Raw genomic sequence first — 27,871 nt, forward strand, 5'->3', positions numbered from 1 at the left:
TATATATATTTTTTTTTTAAGTAGGCTCTATGCCCAGTGTGGAGCCCAATGTGGGGCTTGAACTCACAACCCTGAGATCAAGACCTGAGCTGAGATCAAGAGTCGGACACTTAACAAGACGGAGCCACCCAGGTGCCCCCATTATACATATTTTTGAAGCAAGTGAATATATACATATGTAGAAAAGAATAGGTCAAAATGTTTATGTACTATATGAAAAATTTTAAATGAGTAGTTACTTAATCATTCAACACTCACTAAACAATATTTATTAAGCACTTAGTATGTGCTAGGCATTATGCTGAGTGCTAGAGAAACAAAAGAGAACAATCTGTTAATTTAAACCTGTTAATTTAATCCACTAAATTAACAGTGATTTTTTAAAATGACCACAACCAGCACTGGTGAATTTGAGGAGGAGGAGACCCTCATATATTATTGTGAAGAGCGCCAAATCCGAACCACTAGACCACCAGGGAGGTTTCATATAATATTGTGCAGAGTATAAACTGGTAAAACATTTCTGGAGGGCAATTTAGCACTTTCTATTAAAAGTTTTAGAAAAATCCAATTCATTTGACCCTACAATTCCATTTTTAGGAATTTATTCTAAAGAAAGGAGTATAGGCTGCTTCTCCCCCTGCCTGCCACTCCCCCTGCTTGTGCTCTCTCTCTGACAAATAAATAAAATCTTAAAAAAAAGGGGGGGGGGAGTATAAAAATACCTATCAAGCAGCTCATAAATGAGTGGGTGAGTAGGGGGGAATCTAAATATTAAACAATGCGGACTTGTGTAAATAAAACATCGTACATTCATAATGCAGAATACTAGAAAGTCGTATTTAACCTAAAAATGTTTAACAGGGAAAAAAAGACCAAAATATAAAAGTGAAAGGTTTAAAAAGAGTGTGATACTAAATTGCTCTGAACTTGAGCAAATCACTTAAGTGATCTGAGTCTGTTACTTCATCTGCAAAGTTTAGATCATTAAGGATCCTTTCAATTCGTACCTTACCTGAGCCTCGGTACTTATCTTTTATGCTTTATAAAGAAGATAAGTCACCATTGGCGCAAAGTAGATGTTACTGTACTAAAGTATTTCATCTGGGGATTTACCAAAAGTTCTCAACAGAGAAAATATGTGTTTCAGAAGTAAATCCCCAGTTTTTTTTCAGGGTCTAATCTACCAGATTAAAAAATTACATTAAAAAAAAAACACATAAAAACCAAGCATCATGCTTGGTTTTGAGACCACAGAAAGACATTACTGCCCTCATGGAGTTCAAAGTCTTGTAGAGGAAACCAATAATGATAAAGAGTGATCAATGGCAACAGAGCCTTGAGAAATGTTTTCTCCAGGAAATAGAGAAAAGGACTCCAAAGGAGAAAGAAACGCATATACACAGACAACATACTTGACGAAGACTGTGGCTGACACATACAAACAGACCATTATTTTGTGGCCTTTCTTACAGCCTCGTCCTTCTCCCAGTCAGACAACACCCCAAATCTCTGTGGACCCTAAACGAGAGATGTCCAGCGGCACACTGGATCACCTGGAGTCGCAGGCGTCGTCTCGATCCATTTCAGGTGTATCGGCCGGGCGGGTGAGGAACTGGCGGGAATCTGCAACACACAGGTAATAACCACTGAGAATCCAAGAAGGGCGATTTTGTAGAGGCCGCCCCGCAGCTCTCAGCTGCCGCAGGCACTCCTAGCCCAAGATTTCCCGCCAATCTCAACTCCTCCTTCTTCCTAGGCCCCGCCCACTTTGGAGGGGCTGCGAGCTTTGAGGGCGGGGAAGCGTTGGGTGTCTATCGATATCTCTGGGATAGACTGCCCTGCCCTGCGCCGCCTCCGTCAAAATCCCGAAGGCTTCTCTGTAGATCGCCGAGTGGTAGTTTCGGCAACTTTCCTGAACCCGCACCTCTGCAGGAGGCCGCAGCCAGACCCGCGCCGGAACCATGGTGCGTTGGATTCTGAGCGCCGGCAGGGTTGGGGGTGAGGTCCGCCGGCGAGGGGACGGCGAGCCGCTCCTCCTGTCATTCTCAGAGCGGCCCGGGGCCACGGGGTATGGGAACCTCCGCCAACGGGAGGGTTCCGGCAGTGATTCAGCATCTCCGGCCTGGCCGGGAGAGGGGCGGTGGGTACTCGGTGCGACCATTCTCCGGGGTTCGTTTCGCTTTCTGGCGGGCCTGGGACGCTATTTCTTCGGTCAGCTATCTGAGTTCGCTCCTCCAGTTCCTTCAGTGGTGTGGTTCTGAGCGGCCCAGAGTGGCCCCTCGTGCTCTGTGTGGGAGGGAGGAGGAAATAGGGACTTGACTTCTCGGCTTCACTGTAATGCTAGTGCAGACTTGATCCCAGGGTTTGGGTTCCAGGACAGCGTCCATTTTACTTGTGGGTTCATCTGATTTCTCTCTCCCAAAGAGCTTGATCAGAAAGGGTTCTTTTCCCGGCGCCCGGATGGCTCAGTCAGTTAAGCGTCTGCTTTTGGCTCTGGTCATGATCCCAGGGTCCTGGGATCAAGCCTCCTGTCGGGTTCCCTGACCCTCAGGGAGTCTGCTTCTCTCCCTCTTGCTCCCTCCCCGTCTCCCCGGCTGTTGTGCTCTCTCTCTCAAATAAATAAATAAAATCTTTAAAAAAAAGGGGGGGTTCTTTTCAATCACTTTGTCCACTCACCTATTTTTACGGATGAATAAACGGAGGCTGAGAGAAGTGGTGATATCACGGTTACCACCTAGGCTCAGGGCTTCCAGCCTCCTAGCTGCCATTCCGGCACTCAACTTTCTCACTCTCCCTTCCGTCCCCCGATTATTCTCCCAAGATTCGGCTAGTAGACTTGTTTTAATATTCTTATTAAAGCAGTAATGGTTCTGATGCTGTAGCTATTTGTGTCAGTGTCTAACTTCCTGAGAATATTCTTGTGTTTATTCATTCAATATGAATGTTTATATGTTCAAGGCACTGTTTTAAGTGCAGTAAGGGTTCAAAGATAAATTTGCCATATCCATAATCATAAAGTAGAAGGGGACGTGTGGATAAAGAACCGGTGGGAGTATATGTTGGAATTTTGGGAGAAAAGATGGAGAAGACTTAAAGAGGTAGACATATGAGCTAGTTTAAAGAAAAAGAGGGAAGAGCATAAGCAGGGAAGGGAAGGAAAGTTGACACTATGAGCTTTAGTAATTGAACCCAAAGGGAGTGCTACGGTAGAACTGAAAGTTGGGAAGTTAGGTCCCATCTAGATCTGCTCCTCACTTCTATCTCATGTTTGCAACTGAGTAATCTTCCAATGAGGTTGTATTAACAGCACATGTTAATGTTGAATCTAAACAGATGGGAGAACATTTTTTAATGATAGAGCTTATTAAAAAATGGAATTTGTAATGTTCTTAAATCAATAGATGTTTTTTCTTTTGCTTTCAGTTTCGCAACCAGTATGACAATGATGTCACTGTTTGGAGCCCTCAGGTAAAAATGTTTTATACTTGTGAAGTAGCTTTAGAGGGTCACCTAGCTAGCTCACTGTTAGAGCATGCAACTCTTGGTCTTGGGGTGGTGAGTTTGAGCCCCACTTTGTGTGTGGAGCCTACTTAAGAAAGAAAGAAAGAAAGGAACTCATGAAATTGTAGGCTGTGAGAAAATGGAATATAATCATTTTAGACATTCCTGGAACCTAAATTTATCATTAAAGTAAGTTTTCTAATTTAAAAGAAAAATAATTTGAGATTTAACTATATTCACCTGAGATTTGGGAATACTAGATCAATTTTAAATATATAAAATGGTCTTGTAAGATGACTCTAAGATGTGTTGTTGTTTTCTCTTTAGGGCAGGATTCATCAAATTGAGTATGCAATGGAAGCTGTCAAGCAAGGTTCAGCCACAGTTGGTCTGAAATCAAAAACCCATGCAGTGTTGGTTGCATTGAAGGTGAGTGAGGCAGTAAATAAATCTTCCTCATGTAGAAAATGGTACTAACAAATGTAAGTTTCACTGTACAAATAATAAAATTATAAATGTGTTTTTATGTTTTATAATGTCTCTGTTTAGAGAGCACAGTCAGAGCTTGCAGCTCATCAGAAAAAAATTCTCCATGTTGACAACCATATTGGTATCTCAATTGCGGGACTTACTGCTGATGCTAGACTGTTATGGTGAGTATGATCATGAAAAACAAAAGAAACATCCCTTTTGATTCATCCAGCTAAGATATTTGAGGAAGTTGTCTGGCAGAGTTTCTAAGTTCAGATTGTGATACCTTAGTGGATTTGGGCTCAGTTACTAAGTACTCCATTTCTTGATCCCTATAGTAGTAACTACTAGAATTAACCATGTTAAGAGTAAAGCTTTAGAGAAGTCACCAAATAATGTGATACTTGTTAACTCAGGGTATATTGTTTGAGACAATGTTATGTCTAAGAAGAGCTTGACACTTTTGTCTGGTTTCTAATGATGGGGGGAACTACCCTTCCTTTCTTTAATATGCCAGTATTTATTAGACATATATTTTTTGTGACGCTCAATACTGGATACCGCATGGTACACAAGGGTGAGTCAGATATGCATCTCGTCTTTTAGGAACTTAAAATCTAGTAGTATATCTGTAATACCAGGTAGATTTCTGTGAGAGTCCAGGGGAGATAGAGATTACTTCTAGTTGAGAGGTGTTGTATAAATGAAGAGCTGGGGTTTGAAGTCATGCAGATTGAGTTTCGTTCTCACCTTTACCACTTAGTATTTGAGATGAGGCTGGTTACTTAAACCATCGACTCTTTTTTTTTCCCCATCAATTCTTTTAGTATTTTATTTTTCAAGGTTATTGTTTAAGAGCCTAACATGTAGAGCATTTAACACAGTGCCTTTCAGGTAATATATGAATGTGTGTTGGGAGATCAAAGGTAGTTAGCCAAAACTAATTTCTTAAGTCTGTGATTTAATTAGGGAAGAAAGAATATAAGCATTAAGGGCAAATAGTAGTGCTACTGTTTTAAGTTTTCAGGTTACCCGGCAAGCTCCCTGCTCTCTTGGGTTGGCGATACAGTGAGACCATTATTGGTTTCTGAAAGCTCTTGAAAATGTAAAATATGTTGCATGGTTAAACGTTTTATTTAATCCAATCTATCCAAAATATTGCCATGTCAACATGTAATCAATATAAAAACCTGGTTAATGAGCTCTTCTACATTGGTTTTTGTACTGAGTCTTTGAAATTTCATGTGTATTTTGCACTTACAGTACTTCTTAATTCAGACTAGCCACTTTTGAAGTGCTGAATAGTCACATATAACCAGTACCTGCCATGTTGAGCAGTGCAGTTTAGATAGCCTTGGGAATGGCCTTCAAAGTACTGAACAAATAGCATGGTTCCCGCAGTCACCATTTGATTCTCAGATGTGACATACACATAAACTGGACAAAGCAACATGGAAGGAAAGGTGCATATCCATTTCTTGCTGTTTATCCTCTTGTCTTTAATAGTTAGGCATGAATTCCCTTTTCCCCAGGGTTGCATTTGCTTGAATCTTGCCAGGGTTAACAGTGAGGCTCAACAGTCTAGTGTCCAGCGTCTCCTCTAGAGTGCTGCTTGTGGGTAGAAGCACTGTTGGCAAGAACATGTCGCAGTGCCCTAGTACAGGTTCTATTTCTTGCAGTTGCTCTACTGGGGAAACTTCAGCTGGTTCCAGACCTAGCATTAAGATAATCTTGGCACAGTGGGAAGGGTAAGAAAAGAGAGCTTGCTCTTTTTCTCTTGCTCAGCCTTCTCTGTTCTCTAAAGTGCTCAGAGACGAAGTTGATCTAGAGCTAAGGAATATTTTAATCTTTTTTTTAAAAACCTCAGGTGGCCCAAGAGTTTGGTATAAATATGCATCCTTGTGGCATGTCTTTCTCATTCCCTTGTGTGGATGTAATCCATGGGAAGCAGGCAAAAAGAAATGAAATTACTTCATTTAGATTGAAATAACTCTGATATGAAATAACTAATTTTCCTTGTTTCTTTTTTAGTAATTTTATGCGCCAAGAGTGTTTGGATTCCAGATTTGTATTTGACAGACCTCTTCCTGTGTCTCGTCTTGTATCTCTAATTGGAAGCAGTATCCTTTTTTTGTAGCATTTGTGGATGTGAACTTTAGATAGAGTTTTGATACTTAAGCATTATGTTAATTATTGGGCATATAATACATAGCGTAGGTAAGATTTTGAAAACTTTAAGGTTAGTTACTTTTCAATAACAGAATGTTTAAAATTTAGAAGGAGAATTGTGGGACGTTTTGCCATGGAAAAATGTGTTCTAAATAAGGAATTGGGGGGTGCCTGGGTGGCTCAGTTGGTTGGGCAACTGCCTTCGGCTCGGGTCATGATCCCGGAGTCCTGGGATCGAGTCCTCCTTCGGGCTCCTGGCTCAGCGGGGAGCCTGTTTCTCCCTCTGACCCTCTCCCATCTCCTGCTGTTTCTCACTCACTCTCTCTCTCTCAGATAAATAAATAAATACATAAAATCTCTAAATAAGGAATTGGGTTGCTCTTTCGTCAGCCCTTTTCCAGACCCAGATAAGCCCAATTTGAGGAAAACCATTCGAGTCTCATTTTTAGAGAAGATTTTTAAAGTTTTTTATTGGTGGTTCTAGATGTCCTTCAAAATTATTGACCCCTTATAGCCAAAATAGATGAGGTTCTCTACATGAGAAGAGATCATTTTGCTAGCGCTTATTCTTTTTTTTTTTTAAAGATTTTATTTATTTATTTGAGACAGAGAGAATGAGAGACAGAGAGCATGAGAGGGAGGAGGGTCAGAGGGAGAAGCAGACTCCCCGCCGAGCAGGGAGCCCGATGCGGGACTCGATCCTGGGACTCCAGGACCATGACCTGAGCCGAAGGCAGTCGCCCAACCAACTGAGCCACCCAGGCGCCCGCTAGCGCTTATTCTTGAGTTTGGTGGATAGTCCTAACATTTTTTAACACTAGGCCAAAGAAATATTTCTCTTTTATTTTCTTCTTGCTGTGGTGGATTATGCAGCGACTAAAAAAAAACAGAGCTCTTTGTCAATAGTGCTTAATTTGAAAATAAAGGTAGTACTTTATTCCTTATTAGAACAGTTTCTTTAACTAGTTTAAGAGACCCAGATACCAACACAACGATATGGCCGGAGACCATATGGTGTTGGGCTGCTTATTGCTGGTTATGATGTAAGTTCATAGAATTGTTATATTTTAATGATTTTTTAAAAACTGACTAGAAATTATATAGTGTATATATATTCTGTTTGTAGGATATGGGCCCTCACATTTTCCAAACCTGTCCATCTGCCAACTATTTTGACTGTAGAGCCATGTCCATTGGAGCCCGTTCTCAATCAGCTCGTACTTACTTGGAGAGACATATGTCTGGGTTTATGGAGTGTAAGTGATTTTTTTTGGTCCCCTTCAGTCTTTATATAGTGAATAAATAGTATCCTAAATGAAGAAAATTATCAGCTTTACAGAAAGAGTTTTTTGTTTTATTTTGCTTTTAAATAAGCCCATGGAGTGTTCATTATTTCTATTATGCATATGGTTATTACCCCATCTAGCCATCACAGTAGTTTCGATCACTAGTAGACCTTTGTCAAAATACAAATACGAAAATACAAATGTCCTCAACTTTGAAAACTCTTGGTTCAGTTGGTCTGAAGTGTGCCCCAGCCAGAGTTGAGAACCACTTGGTTACCAATTATAAGTTCTGTTACCAACTTTCAGTTTTCTGTGATTCTCATCTTATTTTTAGCCACACAGACATTTCTACATTAAGTAGTCCATAAACAAGTAAAAAATTAATGTACCTATGGGAAAGAAAGGTAAAAATGTTGATGTAAGATGTGATCATAGGATAGGTTTTCAAGCGCTTTGCTTATGCAAGGGTCTTAGATTAACACATGCTTTTTGGACATCTCTTGAGGTGACCATGTGGTTGTTTCCCCTTCATTCTATTGTGGTGTATTGCATTATTTGACTTTTGAATGTTGAACCAGCTTTGCATTCCTAGAATAAATCACTCTTGCTCATGATTTATAATATAGACTATATATATATACACACATACATACATATGTTTATGTAAACATAAATGTTGCTGGATTCATTTTGCTGATATTTTGTTGAGGTTTTTTGTGTCTGTATTTATAAGGGTTATTGATCTGTAGTTTTATTTTCTTGTGATATCTTTGTCTAGTTTTGTTATAAGGTTAATACTGGCCACATAGAAAGAGTTGGAGACTTTGTTTATAAAGAGCAAATACCTTCCATAGAACACATCCTACAAAACTTTGTGCTGTGTCATTTGTGAATCAGGATTCTCATTTAATTTAGCATAAAAAGGTCAAATTTAGTAACAAAAATCATGTTCTCTTATTAAATAAAGTAATAGTGATGTTATTATTATTAGATTATATGGCTAAACATTACAATTTTGGCTGTTTTTATTGTGATATATTTAGTATGTGACTGAAACCATAATTTCAGACTACAGACCTGACAAATAAAAGCCACCTAGCATGAAGATGAAATTAAGAAATAATTGTTGATTTATTATATAGGCAATTTGAATGAACTGGTTAAACATGGTCTGCGTGCCTTACGAGAGACGCTTCCTGCAGAACAGGACCTAACTACAAAGGTAGATATCATATTTTTCAATTTCAGATTTTAACATTACAGGTCAATCATTTATTTCATAAATATAATAGAGGAGTATATACTTAACAGTTCTTTAATTTGGGAGATGGTTGCCTTGGTTCATTCTTTCTCTTTAAGCTATTCACTAAATGATCTGATTTTGAAATAATTTTCAAACATTTCTTTTTGGAATAAAGCAATAAAACCAATAAGTCTTAGGTGCAGTGTCCTTCAGTTTCTTCAGCAGGTAGGAATATCTTCATATTATTAACTCAGTTAACAAATATATAATATTGAGCACCTACCATGTGTAGGCACTAGACATTGAGAATATAATAAACATGGCAAACATCTTGGCCTTCATGGAACATACATCCAAATCGGGGAGATAGACAATATACCCATAAGAGAATTATATAATATTATTAGAAAATGATAAATACTACAGAAAAAATAGGTTAAGAGGAGAAAGGAGGACCATCTGGGTATAGGAAGGGGGTTTGGTGAGGGAAATTTAAAATAGGGTGGTCAAGGATGGCTTCACTAAGAAAGTGAAATTTGAGGAAAGTATCTAAAGGAGGTGAGTGAGTGAGTGATTCAGATGTCTGGAGGAAGATCATTCCAGGAATACAAGTATAAGGGCCTTGAGTCCAGAATATTAATTGAGGCAAGAAGGCCAGGAGTGTTGGAGGCAATGATCAAGAGGAAGAGAAGGAATAAAGTCAGATAATGGAGACCAGATCATGTATAAACCATTGCAGGTACTTTGGATTTACTGAGTGGATTGTTAGAGTTTGAACAGAAGAATACTTGATTTGATTTAGGTTTCAAAAGAGTTAGTCTGGTCGCCATTCTGAAAATAGATTATAGTGGGCAACATGCGTGAAAATAGTTTTAAAACTTACGGTAATACAGATGAGAAATTGTGGTGAAGTAAAGGAGCTTGGAGTTGGAGATGGGAATAAGTGGTTCAGTTTTGGGTATGTTTTAAAATTAGAGCTAAAAATATTTGCTAGTGAATTGGTTGTGAGGGTGTAAAAACAACAAAAAAAGTTGTTTTCAAGATTTTGGGCTTGATTAGAGGAAGGAGAGATTTATGGTTTACTGAGCTGGATAAGACAGTGGAAGGAACATGTCTTGGGGTAGGAGTTTTGGAGAAAGATCAGGCAGTTAGCTTAGGACTTACAAAACTTGAAATGCCTACTGTCTATTGGTGATATAGAATAAGTAGATATTGGGGCATCTGGCTGGCTCAGTCAGTAGAGCATGTGGCTCTTGATCTTGGGGTCATGAGTTCAAGCCCCATGTTGAGCGTAAAACTTACTTAAAAAAAAAAAAATGTAAACAGCCATCAGATGTGTATGCCCTGGAGTTTGGTAGAGAATGGTCTAGCTAGACTTAACAAATGTTGGAGTCTTTATGTAGAAATGGCACTTAGAGATTGGACTGGATGAAACCACTAAAGGAATCGAATAGTTTCACAAGAAGTTTGAGGCCTGGGCAAGGAGCACTCTAACCTTTAGAGATTGGAAGGTGAGTATCAGCAAAAAGGGACTTAGAAAGATGACCAGGGAGGTAGGAGGAAAACTTGGAAAGTGAGACATTCTTGAAAACAAATAAAGAAAGTATTTCAAGGAGGAGGGAATGAATAATTGCTAATAGATCAAGGAAGATATGGAATGAGAATTAACCATTAGACTAGCAATGATGGGGACTTGACTAGACAATTTCATTGGAATGGTGAGCCCAAAGCCTGAAAGGAATGGAATCAGGAGAGAATGGGAGAAGAGGAATTGGAGGCAGCTTTATGGAGATTTTCTCCTGCAGGTTCAGAGAAATGGGGTGGTGGCTGGAAGAGAATGTAGTGAGGGTTTTTTGTTGTTTTGATTTTTTAAGATGGGAGAAATTACAGCACGTCTGTTGCATGGTTTTAAGAATAATCCAGTGTAAAGGAAAACATTTATATAGGATAAATATGAGAAAAGCTGCTGGACCAATGTCCTTAAACAGTACACAGGTGGAAAGGTAGACCTTAGAGAGGAAATTGGATCATTCATTCACACTAACAAGAAGGGAGAGAATCTAGGGACATAGATACAGGAAACAGTAGTTACTATGGGAGCTTGTGAACATTCTCTTCTAATTGCTTCTGTTTTCTCAGTGAAATAAGGAGCAAGAAGAATGGAAAATGCTAGAAAGATGTCCAGGAGAAGAGGAGATTGGATGATCTAGGGACCTGTATAGTACAATGCAGGAACCACTATGGGCCTCCTTGTGGTTAATGATCATTAACTAAAGTGAGATCAGTCAGCATTTTGTAAATCCATTTTATTATAGGATTGGATAATTGTTAATATGTATGTGAAGAATTTACAGTCTGTGTAATCTTTTAAAAATAATTTTTCCTATTCTAAAAATAATTTTTTTTTCCCAACAAAATCAGGAATGTACATTATTTTTATTTGTTTAAAGTACCCATAGGGGCGCCTGGGTGGCTCCGTCAGTCAAGCATCTGACTCTTGATTTTGGCTCAGGTCATGATGAGATCGAGCCCGCATCAGGCTCCATGCTGAGTGTGGAACCTGCTTAAGATTCTCTCTCTCCTTTCTCCCTCCCCGCCCCCCCCAAAATAAATAAAGTACCCATAATGCCATCACTCCAAGATGACTGTCTTTTAAATTTTGGAGTTACAGTTACCTGTTGACATTTACAATTTGGAAGAGTTTGCTCAGCTGTTTGGCTTTCTGATTTCATATTTTTACTGAATCATGGAGAATGATTTAGTGAAATCATTGAGAGAAGGCCTGTATATTCTTTTTTTTTTTTTTAAGATTTTTTTTTTTATTTATTTATTTGAGAGAGAGAATGAGATAGAGAGCATGAGAGGAGGGAGGTTCAGAGAGAGAAGCAGATTCCTGCCGAGCAGGGAGCCCGATGCGGGACTTGATCCTGGGACTCCAGGATCATGACCTGAGCCGAAGGCAGTCGCTCAACCAACTGAGCCACCCAGGCACCCAGGCCTGTATATTCTTACGCCTCAAATTTCCACTAAAATTTTAATTTTACAGGAGCCTTTTTTACACTGGTTAGCATTCACTGAGCATTTTAAGAATTGCTCTTTAATTTTAACATGTAGAAAATAGTTCCAAGACCCCACCAAGTTAACATTTTAGAACCTAAAACTTACATTCTTTCCTTGTTAAGAACCATCATGTCTTAACTTACACAAGAAACAAACCTGATTATTTCTTTGGAGTTAGGCTTACTTCCCAGTTAAGTTGCTTGCTCTGATAACATTGGTCTGCAACACATTTCCATTATGAGCCAAGTTACAAATTTCTAGGTGGCATAGATCTTTGGCATTACTCATGATTAGCAAAAGTGAATATTAAATCTGCAAGTTATGAGGATGTGCTAGTTTTCTTCTTCCTTTTTTCTCTATACTTAAATATTTTTTAGTCTTATTAAGTGCTATATAAACTTTTATTCTGCATTTTTCACCCAACATTTAATCAAAAGCATTTTTCCAACATAAATTCTCTTGATTTTGAATTTCCCCCCCCCCCCCCGAATGTTTCCATTGGAATTGTTGGTAAAGACTTGGAGTTTACGATTTATGATGATGATGATGTATCTCCATTCCTGGAAGGTCTTGAAGAAAGACCACAGAGAAAGGCACAGGTATATAACTAATCATAACACCAGAGGCTTTAGTTCTATCATAAACTACTGTTCCTACCACAATTGTTTAGTAGGCTCGCAGTTCAAATGGCAGTAGGAAAACTTAGAACTGAATAATGTAAAATACTGAGGGGGCAGTGATCTCCATAAACAACAAGGGTTGATGATTTGGTTATCTGTTGCTATTTTTCACTATTAAGTCATTCTTTTGATGGTCTCATTTAGGATCTCTTGTAGTCTGTTGAAGCATTGGGACTGGAACTTCCAAGATGGCTTTATTCACAGTCTTCTTTATTCATATTCTCTAGGTATATCCTAGAGGGACAGCTAGAAGGCTGGGACCTCTGCTAAGATGGCTGGACTACTGTCCATGTAATCTCAGAGCCTCTCTTTACCAGGGTCTCCTTATCCGGGTAGCAGCTCAGAGCTTGCAGAAGTTCAAAAGCTCAAAAGTGGAAGCTGCTAGACATTCTTAAAGGCTGAGGCTCAGGAGTGGCACAGCATCAGTTTTGCTCATTCTGTTGGTGAAAGGAAATCATAAGGCCAGCCAAGAGTCTGTAGGAAAGGGGACTGAAAGAAAGTTCATTGGGGACCCTTTGGAAACTAAATTGGCCCTTTACAAATATTGAGAAAAGGATCAGGAAGTATTGGGAAATCTCAGATTAAATACTGGTCTGTTTTGTTGTGTATTTAGAATACACAGTTGCTATTTATAGATACTTATTTGATAGCTGTGTAATTGAAAATAAAGTGTCCTGGAGAGAAATATTTTCTATAGTGTGAGTTTTTTTTCAACTTGGAGAGGATATTGTTGGTACTATTTGGAGGAGTAGGATTTGCATTATTTAAACTGTTGATAAGAACCAGAACTGTTGCTGTGAGTTCCACACAGCTGATTTGTTTGGTCATGTTCTCTCTGTTTATTAGTGCTAAAGAGGATGAGAATGTGGAAAATGTACTGATTATATTCTAAAGCTAGTACTGATCCTTTATTCCTGAACAAGACAAAGTATGATAAAATGCTGGAATTGTTCAATGATGCTTAGGTTTTCAGACCTCTAAAATTATTTATTTTTTAAAAAAACAAAACACCTTTGTTCAGAAATTTTAACAGGACAATGAACTAAAATTGAGTATCCAAAATGTCTCCTAACCCCTTTTTCTTGTAAATTCTTTTATAATAATTGTGATTAGAAGTATATATTGGTCAAGTGTTTTTTTTTTAACCTGTTTTCTTTTTTCTTCCTCTTAACAGCCTGCTCAGCCTGCTGATGAACCTGCAGAAAAGGCTGATGAACCGATGGAACATTAAGTTACAAGCCAGTCTGTATGTTTATTATCAAATCTGTAAGAATGCAGGAACGTGTACTGATGACAATAATCTGTACGTAGGAATCAGTCCAGATGTGTTTTTCCCTAGCAACTTGTCTGAAACCATATAATGGTGTGCATTTTTCTTTGAGAGGGTCTATATAATCATTTTCTAGAAAGTATAGGTATCTGTACTGATGTTTTTATATGAAGAACATAGTGTCTTTGTGGTTTTAAAGACAACTGTGAAATAAAATTGTTTCACCTGCCTGTGTATTGGGTTTTTGTTTGTTTTTTAAGTAGCTTCAACTATAAATAGTAATGAGATTACAGCTGGTCATCTGCCATGTTTGACAAATTAATTTGCCTTATGTTTAGTGAGGGGGGGAAAATAATACCTCTTATCCGTCACAGCCTTATGCCATTTCCCTATGTATGGACTGGCTACATGAGAATCCATGGAGATTTGGTTCAGAATACAAATTGCTGGGTTCAACCCTGGAGATCCTTATTAAAATGTAAGAAACGACCACTTCCCAGCCACCATAGTAGCAAGGTTTTTAAATGGTTTTTCTTTACAACCAGCAGATGGCAGTAGTGATAGCTCTGGTCTCAGTGTAGGGAACTTTTGCAAAAATAACAAAAGGGAAATTTTAATCCCAAACCATCATTTCCTCTTATCATGCCCAGCCCCACTCTGGCGTAATCTTTAGACTGCCTTGCATTTTTTTTGTGAGCGGTGTATGCAGATACTGCAGAACAATTTTTATCTTAGGCCATGCAAAATGAAATTCGAGGAAATCTGATTTACAAAACACTCCAAAAATTTTGCTGCTAAGAAACCTTGAGTTTTTTATTTCCTGAGATTCCTATCTTTCTAGAGAGGAGCAGTTCATTTGTAGATAGGAACTTGGATTTTAGATCTAATTCTACTAATTAGTTGCCGTTTGGAGAATTATTGTGAAGGTTAAATGGGAGAATTTATGTGGAAACACCTTGTACACTCTAAAATTCATAAAATGTTAGTTTTTTTCCCCAAATTGTCCAAAATTTTTTTTTTTTTAAGATTTTATTTTTGGGGTGCCTGGGTGGCTCAGTTGGTTAAGCGTTTGCCTTTGGCTCAGGCCGTGGTCCCAGCATCCTGGGATCAAGCCCCACATGGTGCTCCCTGCTCAGCCGGGAGCCTGCTTCTCCTCTCCCTCTCTGCGTGACGCTCCCCCTGCTTGTGCTTTCTATGTTAAATAAATAAAATCTTTAAAAAATAATAATAAAAATAAAGATTTTAAGTAATCTCTACACCCAATGTGGGGCTTGAACCTACAAGTCTTAAGACCAAGAGTCACACGCTCCACCGACTGAGCCAGCCAGGTGCCCCATAGATTGCCCAAAACTTTAAAAGCTTTAGTAGATTTAAATCTCTCTGACTTCTTGAAGGTAAAGTGCTAAGAGGAACTCTGGCAACCTTGTTGAGAGAAAGACCTGACTAAATACAGGAATGTGTGAGGTGTTGGGTCTCTGTTCTGGAAGTAGCCTCAGGAGTTGGCCATTTGAGCTTGGGATGAGGCGACAAGAAGCATGTGGCCATTTGACCTACCATAGAGTTGCACTGAGCATGTGCAACTTTCACACACACAGTGAATGAGAGGGAGTTGTCCCACCTGCCTTCAGACTCAAAGGCTATTATATAGTCTGGAGGAGGGAACATAAGTGGGAAATTTCATAATCTGCTCTTTAAAGCCTCAGGCAGGTCTCTCTTCCTCTGCCTATCATTGTGTGAGTCTCTGTCTTGTTGGCTGATTCTGTTGTTTAAAGATAATGCATAACATTTTGTATCTGTTCCCTAAATGTAGACCAATTACTTGACTGGTACTCCTAGGAAAAAAAATGTCATCTGTATTGTTCTTTGGAGGCAGTTTTAGTAATCTTTTTATTTTTAGTTTTTTATTATTTTTTTTAAGTTCTATTTATTTAAAACAGAGGGCGTGGGGTGGGGGTGTGCAGAGGGAGAGGAAAAAGCAGAGCCCCGCTGAGCATGGGTCCTGATGGCAGGGCTTGATCCCAAGACCCGGAGATCATGACCTGAGCCAAAGGCAGATGCCTAAGTGACTGAGCCACCAAGGTACCCCTTAGTAATCTTTTCAATATGTGATGTTAGTCTTATGCACTGACCTTAGAATGTTAAAATCGTTTCCACTCCAATAAGATTCAGTCAACTCCACTGTCTGTTCATGGTGATGCCTTTCCATTGTTGTTTTGTCTAGTGTGTTATATTTAGTTATTCTGTTTAATCTGTGTTAAATAATTATAAACAATAAAATTCCTAATAATAATCCTCTCATAAACCCTATCACTGATAGAAAAATAATATTCAATTCACCTGGAATTTATTAGGCATCTATAGGTGCAGCTTTGAAGAACTCATGATTAAAAAATAAGAGGCAGTAAAGTAGGTGACAGGATTCAGGTTCTAATACCAGCTTTCTCATGTTTGACCATTTTGTGATTTGAGGACAAGTTCCTTTTCTCTAGGCCTTGATTTCCTAGACACCTAATTTTTTATGACTCTTGGTATATGACAAGGCTTTTGCTCTCAAATTTAAAGCATTCAATCTTTAAAAAGGGGAGGGGGCACCTGGGTGCCTCAGTCGGTTAAGCATCTGTCTTTGGCTCAGCTCATGATCCCAGGGTCCTGGGATAGAGCCCTGTGTCTGGCTCTGCTCAACGGGGGGGCCTGCTTCTCCCTCTCCCTCTGCCTGCCACTCTGCCTGCTAGTGCCTTCGCTCTTGGTCTTCCTTTCTCTCTAATAAATAAAATCTTTTTTTTTTTTAAGATTTTATTTATTTGACAGAGAGACACAGCGAGAGAGGGAACACAAGCAGGGGGAGTGGGGGAGGGAGAAGCAGTCTTCCCGTGGACCAGGGAGCCCGATGTGGGGCTCAATCCCAGGATCCTGGGATCGTGACCTGAGCCGAAGGCAGACGCTTAATGGCTGAGCCACCCAGGCGCCCCAAATAAAATCTTTAAAAAAAAAAAAGCATTCAGAATGAGGGGTGCCTGGGTGGCTCAGTCGGACTCTTGGTTTTGGCTCAGGTCATGATCTTAGGATCATGAGTTCGAACTCTGAGTGGGGCTCCCCTCTCAGCAGGGAATCTGTTTTGGATCCTCTCCCTCTGCCTCTGCCTCTCCCCTGTTCTCTCTCTCTCTCTCTCAAAAAAAAAAAAAAAAAAAACCTTAAAAAAAAAAAGCATTCAGAATGATACAATTACATACTAGAGTAAACATAAGACCCAAAACAAGGTGCATATTATAAGTCAGGAAGAAATCGGCTATATAAGGTCCTGATATCTATTGAACAAGCTCTGTATTTAAGAATATACAACAATGTGGGGCACCTGGGTGGTTCAGTCGGTTAAGCGTCTGCCTTCAGCTCAGGTCATGGTCTCAGGGTCCTGAGATGGAGCCCCACATCAGGCTCTCTTCTCAGCGGGGAGCCTGCTTCTCCCTTTCCCTCTGCTTGCCACTCCTCCTGCTTGTGCTCTCTGTTTGTCAAATAAATAAATAAAATCTTAAAAAAAAAGTATACAACAATGTATATACACTGCCAATGACATTTTAAGTGCAGACTTAAAATGAGGTTTTATAAAACACATTATGTTTTCTTGTCTTTTCATATTTAATAGTTTCATTAATGACTTGGTCAGGATAAGTCTTCAAATTTTCTTCTGTAACACAATGAGCCTCCAGGGTGATTGAAGTGGGTATGGTTGGTCCTACACTATGGTGGCTCTACACTGCTGAGCTTTCTTATTGCTAAATCTAGTTTTTATGCTTTTGGGGGCCTCATTTCATGCCAACAGATTGTCACTTCTTTTTTTTTTTTTTTTTTAAAGATTTTATTTATTCATTTGACAGAGAGATAGAGAGCACAGATAGGCAGAGTGGCAGGCAGAGGGAGAAGCAGGCTCTCTGCCAAGCAGAGAGCCCGATGCGGGGCTCGATCCCAGGGCCCTGGGATCATGAGCTGAGCTGAAGGCAGTCGCTTAACCGACTGAGCCACTCAGGCGCCCCCAGATTGTCACTTCTTTATAAGTGGGCTTGGAAACCAGATACTGTTCTTGTAAAAATTTCATGTTAAACATGAATACACAAGTGAAACAACCTGTTGTATACACATCTTGGGTTGATCTCAAGGGAATTATGTTGCATGAAAAAACGATCTCACTGGTTACATTGTACATCTTTGAAATGACAAAATTACGGAGATAGGGACAACAGGTTAGTAGTTGCTGGGGTTAAGGAGGGAAGTGGCTGTATAAAAGGATAGCAGGAGGGATCCTTGAAACTGTTCTGTATCATGCCTGGTGGAGGTCACATGAATCTAAATATGGTAAAATTGCCTAGAACTAAATACACAAGTAGAGTGCATGTAAAAACTGGTGAATCTGAATGAGGAGTAAATTATATCAATGTCAACTTCCTGGATTTGGTATTGAACTGTATGCAAAATGTTACCACTGGGAGAAATTAGGGGAAGAATATATGGGATCTCTGTATTTAGGTCACTCTGCAATTATCTCAAGATAAAAGGTTTTTTTATTTTTATTTTTTTTAATTTTTATTTATTTATTTATTTTTAAAGATTTTATTTATTTGCGAGAGAGACAATGAGAGACAGAGAGCATGAGAGGGAGGAGGGTCAGAGGGAGAAGCAGACTCCCTGCTGAGCAGGGAGCCCGATGTGGGACTCGATCCCCGGACTCCAGGATCATGACCTGAGCCGAAGGCAGTCGCTTAACCAACTGAGCCACCCAGGCGCCCCGATAAAAGGTTTTTTTAAAAAAAAATCAATACATAGGATTTGAAGAACATTCTTAGAAACTGCTGTAAACACATGGCCTTTGTGATATATTTTGGGTGCTCAAAGAATTTATATTTTGCTTGATGGTTCTAAAAAGAAGAAATCTCAAATAGCTGGATTCTAGATACATGAGACAATATTTGTGTTCTATCTTCTTAAGGGAAGTGTACCTGTTAAGGGCGAGTTCTGTCGGATGTCTTTTATTCACAGTATTTTGCTCAAGGCTTCAAAAAAGATTTTTCTTTAATAATAATTGGCCAGAAAACTTTTTGAGGGGGAAGTGCTACGTGGGGGCATATGGAACCTCATATGAGCAATACCGAAGGTGCTACGGCCGATAGTAGCTGTAACAATTGGGTTTTTGGAGAAAGGTAAAATCCTTTAAAACAGTGACTGTCAATCTCCCTTTTTGAGAAAAAAAAAAAAAAGTTAATCTCTTGGATGCTCAGAAAGCGTGAAAGGGACCATTACGAAATAAAGTGCGACTTCGATGTCCCAGCAACCCCAGCCTAACTGCAGAGGCAGAGATTGAGACTACTGGAGACGTTAAGAACTAAAATGGATCTTCACAGAATCTACCCTCACTTATTAGAAGAACTGAAGTGACTTTCCCAGATAATAATTAGTTACTTTCCCTGTTTCTCTGAGCTACAAAAGGGCTTCCAGTTCTCGCAGTCTACTGCTCTTTCCCCCTGGACCATACAGCCCTTATAAAATGGGCTTCCCTTTCTGAGCACTTCCTTCCTTGGCTGTTGTAGTTCTGGAAGAGGAAACAATTTCTAGGTAGCATTTAAATGACCACAGCGCTTAATTCGGCGTTTGGCTTGCAGGGAAAGCTTAATGTCTTCCCAGATCCCCCTGCCCCCTAAAACTGCCGTGGACTACAAGGAAGAAACTTGCGGCATACTTACAGAGCGCAGGCGCAGGACGGAGAAGGCTTGTCCTCTCTGTGTTGCCGTAGGTGCTAGGTGGCTTGGCCTCGTCACCCCACCCCCTTCCACGTCAGCGTAGGACTGTGCGGAGCAGCGGCTGCTGCTGCGGGTTGGAGCCGGAGTCCACGGTCCTACCGTTGCCGTAGCCGCCGCCCCTTGGAGCCAGGTAGCGGGCCAAAAGCCCCCAGTCCCCGAGGCGTGCTGGGCTGGGCTGAGTCGGAGGAACTGGCTCTCCTGCGGGGAGATGCGGAAGGGGAGCGACTAGGCCGCTCGCGTCCGGGCCTGGCGAAGTGGAACGGGGGGCTGGGAAGCTCTGGGCCGGACGCCCTTTCCCGGTCTTTTGTACTGGCCAGGGGTCTAATCCCTCCCGGGGCCCCGGGGCTCATCATTCCGGGGGCTGCTTTGCTGGAGGAAGGGAAGGGGGTGGGGGTGCAGCGTACTGATTGACCGACACACAGTCGGGTCCACCCATGAACGCAAGAAAATGTTTTAAGGTTTTTAGCTGAGTATTCGTGCACAGGGTCTCTTAACTTGAGCAATTCAGATTGTGTGTTATGTTTAAAAACCATTGTTCTGTTACATGGTTGGGCGGGACTGGGAGACTGTCACTGTATTGTGGGCCTTAGTTGTTGCAGTACAGCATTCTCAAGCCCTGGGCGGGGTTGTGGGGTCTATACCTTAGACCGAGGCAGACAGGCGTGTCTTTTATTAAAATAGGCATTATTTTTATGGGACACAGTATAAATTGACCCTACCCTTCTAATACTTTAAAACTCAGCCAAACTGAATGAACTTTAGACAATAAAGATCACGATAGTTACTGGTTGTGTTTTTGTTTTGTTTTGTTTTGTTTTACTTGTAATGATATCCTTCTATTTTTTTAGATTTTCTGGCATCAGTCATCCTTAAATCTTGTATCGAGGTTTGATTATATCCGGAAACCATGACGGCTGCCGAGAACGTGTGCTATACGTTAATTAACGTGCCCATGGATTCAGAACCACCATCTGAAATTAGCTTAAAAAATGATCTGGGTAAACTCTGATAATACTATGAAAATTAAATGGAGAAAAAATGAAAATAAAAGGCTCATTTCCATTTCAAGTTTATTTGTAATTAGAAATATTTTAGTTTTTTCTAGGATCTCTTCAGTAGAACTTTGGTCTTATTAAAAATGAAAACTTGGGGCGCCTGGGTGGCTCAGTCGGTTAAGCTTATACCTTCTGCTCACGTCATGATCCCAAGTCCTGAGATTGAGCCCCGCTTCAGGCTCCCTGCTCAGTGGGGAGTCTTCTGCTCCTTCTGCGCCTCCCCTCCGCTTGTGCTCTCTCTCTGGCTCCCTCTCAAATAAATAAAATCTAGAAAAAGAAAAAAAAAAAAACTTGTTACATTTAGACTTGCAATATTGGTTTTTGGAAATAAAACAGCATCTCAGCTTAGCTTAGTAAAGCTAAAGAAATGTAATAGTTGTTAGATATTCCTCAAAATAACATAATGGCTTATGTAGTTTAATATGTTATGCTTAAGTGTAGCTGACTGTTCTCTGTAGGTAACAGGTTGAGAATGTGTATTTGAATGTCTCAGTTCCTCTGTGCACTTAACTTCATATTACTTAACTTGTAAAACTAAAAGAACTTTGTTCTTTGGGTTTACCACCTACTGAACTAATGAAGTCAACCCTGGAATACACATGTGTTTTCCAGAAAGTTTTAAGCTTTTTGAGTATTTGAGGTTTAAAAAGGTTTAAGCTTTTATAAAGCATTTATACAAAAAGAAAACAAGTATATTTCTGGATTTTAAAAGTGTATGCTCTGTATCCTTTCTGTGAGTGATTCTGTGAAAAATAATTTTTCAAGGTAATGCACATTCCAAAATAATGGTTCTTGTTTCGTTGAACTACTAAAAATAAGTTTAACTTAAACTGGTAACTACTGTTTAAGACGAAGAGTGAAAATTATGCTTCAGATCTTGAAAGTATCTTTTAGAAGGTAGTTTGCCATTTGAAAGGAGACAATATTTTACTTGCCTAGTCCCACCTCTTAATCAGCAGTAGTGGAATATCCTGATTTTAGGCTACTTAATATTAGGTTTCTATTGAGATCCATTTTTATTATTTATTATTATTTTTTTAAAGACTTTATTCATTTATTTGAGAGAGTGTGAGAGAGAGAGAGCATGAGAAAGGGAGAGTCAGAGGGAGAAGCAGACTCTCTGCTGAGCAGGGAGCCCGATGGGGGACTCGATCCAGGGACCCCAGGATCATGACCTGAGCTGAAGGAAGACGCTTAACCAACTGAGCCACCCAGGCACCCAAGAGATCCATTTTTAGAGAAGGAAAAAGAAACCCTCCTTTATGGCACTTAAACCTATACCCCTATATACAAAAGCCACAGATCTTTTTTTTTTTTCATGTTTATGTATGATAGTAGAATGGAATGCACGTTAATGAATAAACTTTCATTACTGTTTTTTTTTCTTATAATTTAAAAGTTTTCGGGGCACTTGGCTGGCTCAGTGGGTAGAGCATGCAGTCTTGATCTCAGGATCTTGAGTTCAAGCCTCATGTTGGGCATAGAGCTTACTTTTAAAAAAAAAAAAAAGTTTTCACTTTTAGACTCCCAGATACTTAAGGTTACAGCTGGGAAGATAAAGAACAAAACCTGCCCTTAATTGTAACAATACCTTTTTCTTAATTACAGCTGCCTTAACTGTCTTCCCCCTATCAAGAAATAAATAAGTAGTCTCAAATCTCAAATTTTATGTGTATTTTTTTACTGTATCTTAAGAGTTGAGGTGAGAAAAAGTTTAGAAGTAGTTTCCAATTTGAGTAACAAATCCTTTTTTGTGAAATATTGAGTTACTTTACCTATGCTTTTAGTCACTGGACATGAGATCTGATGACCATACATAGCCTGGAGTAGGAAGTACTTGGTAGATTTTGGCGAATTGAATTAATATTTGAAATTTTCCATATTTTTAGTAGTGTATGGAAGAAAAGAAGTTCTGAAAAGTTTGAAGATGTAGGAAAAAAACATCCTTCACCTCAGTTTGAATTGTTGGAATAAATGGAAATCGGGGCTAAGGGGGCTTGAATTGTAAATGGTACAGATTTTTTACATGTTTTCTATGAAACTTCTAAAACTTTTTAACATGTAGTTACAAGTGGAGCTTTATCCTGCTAAACCCTTAGGATTTGCTAATTTGGGAAAAGTAGTCAAAAACCGGAACGAAAGAAGACATCAGCTTTATAATGATAACAGTTTTATGCCTTTTGGACTTTGTGTCCTTTATGCTATCAAACAGATTAGGAAAAAAAACTTTTTTTTTTTAATATTCAGAAAGGAAGCTCAGGGCAAAGATAAGAAAACCTATTTAGGCTCAGCAAATACAACTTTAGCCACTTAAAACTTTGCCCAATCTGTCTTATTATCAGGGTGATTGCTCTCAGCTACTGTCACCTTTCCTGATGCTTTGTTTTTGTCAAACTCACAGACTTAAAAACTGAAGGTTTGCCCAGATTGGTACTCCATAATTTTACAGTTTTTTGTTTTTGTTTTTTTAAGATTTTATATATTTATTTGAGAGAGAGAGAGAGAATGCATGCACGAGCAGGGGGGGAGAACTGGGGGGATGGGGAAGAAGCAGACTCCCGGTGGAGCAGGGAGCCAGATGCAGGGATTGATCCCAGGACCCTGAGAGACAGATGCTTAACCAACTGAGCCACCCTGGCGCCCCCAGTTGTTTGTTTCTTGATTTGCTATGGCAATACCAATTTTTTTCCATATGTGGCAGGAGATATGATACTCTGAAGCAGGGAGAGATGCATGAGAAAGTGTGTTTTAAACAAAAATGTTCACCCTTGTGGAATAAGTTTGGCAAGAACCCTTACTGTGTTCTCAATTGAACACAAATTGAGAACCTGAGAATATTCTCAATTCTGCAACATGTGAAAATATCATACCAAGCTAGTAATAGATATAGAGCCCTTGGGGGCTGGAAAGAAATTTTGATTTACCTACTATAATTCTTGAAAACTTAAATCCTTTCTGTAAATACCAGCTGGTCATTCACAGTCTCTTGTCTCTTTGGCAACAACAAGGAACTCTTCATTTGATAGCCACTTAGCTCTAATTGTTGGAAATGTATTCCTAGTTCTGTTCTTTTCCTCATGATAACTGTAAGATTATTAAAAACTTCGTCATCCCTCTTTGTCCTCCCGTCTCCTAGATATTTGCTTATTTCTGTGATCTAAGCAGTTGTAGCGATGTGCTTGCCTCCTACATTCCTGCCTTTGAATTTTGGACACAAAATATTTTTACCATAAATTCTTCAGTATGCAGTGATAATGATGAAATTATAGATTGTTTTGCATAATATAGTTTATAGTGTAAATTGCTTTAAGCTAAGTAACAATAAACTAGTATCTTAAATATCTCATCCTTAATTCTAAATAATGGCTACTTATCTAGTACATTTTAATTTTCTTCCAGTTTTTTAGGTGATTTCTTAAGAAAGATTCTGAGGTTTTGTAGTCTGTTCCAATTTTAGTATATGTGCTGCCGAAGCGAGCACGGAAGATTTATAGTCCCGTAGAAATATGATGGGATTTTGGGTTTAGTGTATTAGTTCCCAGCCTTTTTGAGTTTGAAGATCTAATGTTAAAAAAAATGCCACTGATCCTCCCCTTCCTCTCCTCATGATAGTGGTGGTAACTTTGAGGAAATACACAACTGACTAAAAGCAATGTTGATATCAGAAGCCATTTATTCTAACAGCATCTTTTTACACTGTGAAGAATAGCTACATCTGTGTTTGAGACATGCATCATTTGGTATACCTACAGATTCGTGGCTTCTACATTAACTCCATGGGTTAGGGACCAGAGATCTAATCCAGTGCCTTCATGTTCTATGTAAAGTAACATGAGGTTCAGAGATAAATGACTTGTGTAAAGTCATTCAGCTTGTTTGTGGCAGAGCTAGGTCAAGAACCCTTGTCACTTTCTTTTTTTTTTTTAAGATTTTATTTACTTATTTGACAGAGAGACACAGCGAGAGAGGGAACACAAGCAGGGAGAGTGGGAAAGGCAGAAGCAGACTCCCCACCAAGCAGGGAGCCCGATGCGGGGCTCGATCCCAGGATCCTGGGATCATGACCTGAGCCAAGGCAGACTTAACGACTGAGCCACCCAGGTGCCCCCCCTTGTCACTTTCTTTAGTGCCTTTATTATCATTACTGCTGGTAAAGTGAGAAAATGTTTTGTGAATTGTAAAATTATCTGGAGAATTTTCCTTTGAAGTGATTGTGCTTTTTTTTTTTTTTTTTTGAATCAGAAAAAGGAGATGTGAAGTCGAAGACTGAAGCTTTGAAGAAAGTAATCATTATGATTCTGAATGGTGAAAAGCTTCCTGGACTTCTGATGACCATCATTCGTTTTGTGCTACCTCTTCAGGATCATACCATCAAAAAATTACTTCTGGTATTTTGGGAAATTGTTCCTAAAACAACTCCAGATGGGAGACTTTTACATGAAATGATCCTTGTATGTGATGCATACAGAAAGGTAAACCAAACCATGGTTATTTCTGAATATTGCTTTGATTTTAATTGTAAAATTCGTGGGATGGGATTTGTTTTAATTTTTAAAATTAAATCTGGGGTAAGATCTAAGTTACCGATAATTGGAACTGAAGTTGTAAAAAGTTACTGTAAAAAATTTTATTGTAACTTTCTTTGGATATTTTTCATGCATTTTTATGTTACTAATTAAAAAAAACCAGTGACACATAAAATATGAGACATTGATGTGATAAGTAAAAATTGATTTGACAGGAATCTGAAGGAAATTGTCTGATAATCTAGATCTTTTTCCACAAACTTACTTTCTTATTTTTTTCATAGGAAATTTTGCACTTAATTGTGTGTTGTTTTGTAAAATGCTGGAACTCAATATTTCATATTTAAACTTTATCAGGATCTTCAGCATCCTAATGAATTTATTCGAGGATCCACTCTTCGTTTTCTTTGCAAACTGAAAGAAGCAGAATTGCTAGAACCTTTAATGCCAGCTATCCGTGCTTGTTTGGAGCACCGACACAGCTATGTTAGAAGAAATGCTGTTTTGGCCATCTATACAATCTATAGGTAAATAAAGGTACTCCTGTGGCTTAGTTTTGTGAGGATTATTTAGTCTTTTAGACTAGAGGTACCACGGCAGTTCCTTGCAGATTGTACGTAGCTTGCAGATAATGTTTGTTTAGCCTGAACGATATTTTTTTTTCTTCTTATTATTATTATGTTGTCAACATTGAAAAGATCTGGCAACCCTGGGTCCTAGTTTCTGCATGACAACATTATGCTGAAATTGACAATAGCTCCCTTTAAATAAGTTGTATACTTTGCAGTTTACAGTGCCTATCATTCTCAGTTGTACTTCAGCCCACTTAATTAGTTAACTTGCTTAGCCCTTGTAGGTTTTGAGTTTTTGACCCTGTTTTTGAATTCCCTTTGTGTGGAATGTGGATCTTGTCTTTTTACCCTTATAAGCCTTAAGGAGGGAACTTTTTTTTTTAATTTTTTTTTTTAAGATTTTATTTATTTATTTGAGAGAGAGAATGAGATAGAGAGAGAGCATGAGAGGGGGGAGGGTCAGAGGAGAAGCAAACTCCCTGCTGAGCAGGGAGCCTGATGCGAGACTCCATCCCAGGACTCCAGGATCATGACCTGAGCCGAAGGCAGTCGCTTAACCAACTGAGCCACCCGGGCACCCAAGGAGGGAACTTTTTAATGAGAAAGGTTGCAGTTCTCAATTGATTCCTGTTCTTTGAAAGCTGAAGATTTTGGACTTTAAAACTGATTTAAAGAAATCTTTTAAAGAGGGGCGCCTGGGTGATTCAGTTGGTTAAGCGACTGCCTTCGGCTCAGGTCATGATCCTGGAGTCCTGGATGGAGCCCCCCCGCATCGGGCTCCCTGCTCAGCAGGGAGTCTGCTTCTCCTTTTGACCCTCCCCCCTCTCATGCTCTCTTTTTCTATCTCATTCTCTCTCTCAAATAAATAAATAAAATCTTTAAAAAAATAAAAAATAAAATAAAAATGACTTAAAAGAACCAGTTAGATAAGACTAGAATGCTTGGTTTTTGTAATTACTGGTGTCAATCTATTTAGACATAGGATGTAACTTTTATAAATATCTTTGTACTTTAAGAGTTGATTGTTCTATTTCATAGTTCTCTTATTGTTACATTAGATTTTGTTATCTCTTGGGGAAGTGGTATTCTGGTTAATAATGTAGAGTTCTTTGAAAGTTACTGTACAGACTACACAAATTTCAGAACTTAAACTGGACTGCATACACAAAAATCATGACATTTATAAGACAATGGGAAATTTGAACACTGTATATGATGATATTAAGGAATTTTAAGTTTTTTAAGGTATGATAATGGTATTATGATTTGTTTTAAAAAGAAAGTATCCTATGGGGCGCCTGGGTGGCTCAGTTGTTAAGCGTCTGCCTTCGGCTCAGGTCATGATCCCAGGGTGCTGGGATCGAGCCCCACATCGGGCTCCCTGCTCGGTGGGAAACCTGCTTCTCCCTCTCCCACTCCCCCTGCTTGTGTTCCTCTCTCGCTGTGTCTCTCTCTGTCAAATAAATAAATAAAATCTTTAAAAAAAAAAATAAAAAGTATCCTCAATTATAATATGCCGATATATTTGTAGAAGAAGTGATAAGTGGTCTGGGATTTGCTTCAAAATAATATGGGAGGAGAAGAAGTGGGCAGGGGTATAGGTGAAACAGAATTGGCCATGAATTAACAATTGTTGAAGTCAGGTGATGGTTTTTAAGCTGGTTTCATTATTCTGTATACTACAAATACTTAAAATTTTCCTGAATAGGAAGTAAGTTAGCAAGTAAGTGAATAAGTAATTATAATGCATAATTATACAATTCAAGGGACTATTTTTAAAAAGATTTTATTTATTTATTTATTTGAGAAAGAGAGCACAAGCAAGAGGGAGAAGCAGACTCTCCCGTTGAGCAGGGAGCCCGATGCAGGGCTCAATCCCAGGACCCCGGGATCATGACCTGAGCCGAAGGCAGACACTTAACTGACTGAGCCACCCAGGCACCCCTCAAGGGACTATTTTTATTCCTGATAATTCTTAAGACTCTTTCAGTACACTGAGAATGTCATCATGAGCATTGATCTTGTATTCCTAAAGTTTATGAAGTATATAAAGTATATGAAAGACAATTATTAGAGATATTCCGGTGAACGATAGCTGTGGAAAAAGTCAGCTTTTTCTTTATTAAAGTAGAAAGCATATAATTTGATAATTTAATAGATGAAGATGTAAGTTTGTGATTTCTACCCACAGTTCTAATTGACTTAAGGTTTCAAAAAGCAAAACAATTGACAGTGTTATAAAGCTTGAT

General features: G+C 39.1%; 2 protein-coding genes across 3 annotated transcripts in view; both read left to right on the forward strand.

The window, feature by feature from the left end:
• Window positions 1-1,880: 1,880 nt before the first annotated feature.
• Window positions 1,881-13,911, forward strand: PSMA1 (proteasome 20S subunit alpha 1). The gene is made up of 10 exons (XM_044919455.1): window positions 1,881-1,967; window positions 3,427-3,471; window positions 3,832-3,933; window positions 4,054-4,157; window positions 6,007-6,095; window positions 7,117-7,187; window positions 7,271-7,400; window positions 8,573-8,651; window positions 12,221-12,332; window positions 13,588-13,911. Exons 1-10 carry the CDS (start codon window positions 1,965-1,967, stop codon window positions 13,642-13,644), a joined length of 792 nt encoding a protein of 263 aa, XP_044775390.1. The 5' UTR covers window positions 1,881-1,964; the 3' UTR covers window positions 13,645-13,911.
• Window positions 13,912-19,504: 5,593 nt separating this feature from the next.
• The window catches only part of COPB1 (COPI coat complex subunit beta 1), a 37,448-nt gene continuing 29,081 nt past the window's right edge, over window positions 19,505-27,871 (forward strand). For both annotated transcript variants that reach the window (XM_021685790.1, XM_044919698.1), the window contains exons 1-4: window positions 19,505-19,599; window positions 20,318-20,467; window positions 24,767-24,996; window positions 25,408-25,577. In XM_021685790.1, coding sequence (XP_021541465.1) covers window positions 20,377-20,467; window positions 24,767-24,996; window positions 25,408-25,577 — 491 coding nt within the window. In that variant the 5' untranslated portion in view covers window positions 19,505-19,599; window positions 20,318-20,376. The remainder of the gene's footprint in view (window positions 19,600-20,317; window positions 20,468-24,766; window positions 24,997-25,407; window positions 25,578-27,871) is intronic.

This window comes from Neomonachus schauinslandi, chromosome 11, assembly GCF_002201575.2.
Source record: "Neomonachus schauinslandi chromosome 11, ASM220157v2, whole genome shotgun sequence".
NCBI lineage: Eukaryota > Metazoa > Chordata > Mammalia > Carnivora > Phocidae > Neomonachus > Neomonachus schauinslandi.

Bases quoted from the DNA above. Each gene is read 5' to 3' on its own strand.
- PSMA1 (XM_044919455.1), top strand. The intron at 7,401-8,572 runs GTAAGTGATTTT...TTTATTATATAG, and splicing joins TATGTCTGGGTTTATGGAGT to GCAATTTGAATGAACTGGTT. The intron at 12,333-13,587 runs GTATATAACTAA...TCCTCTTAACAG, and splicing joins GACCACAGAGAAAGGCACAG to CCTGCTCAGCCTGCTGATGA.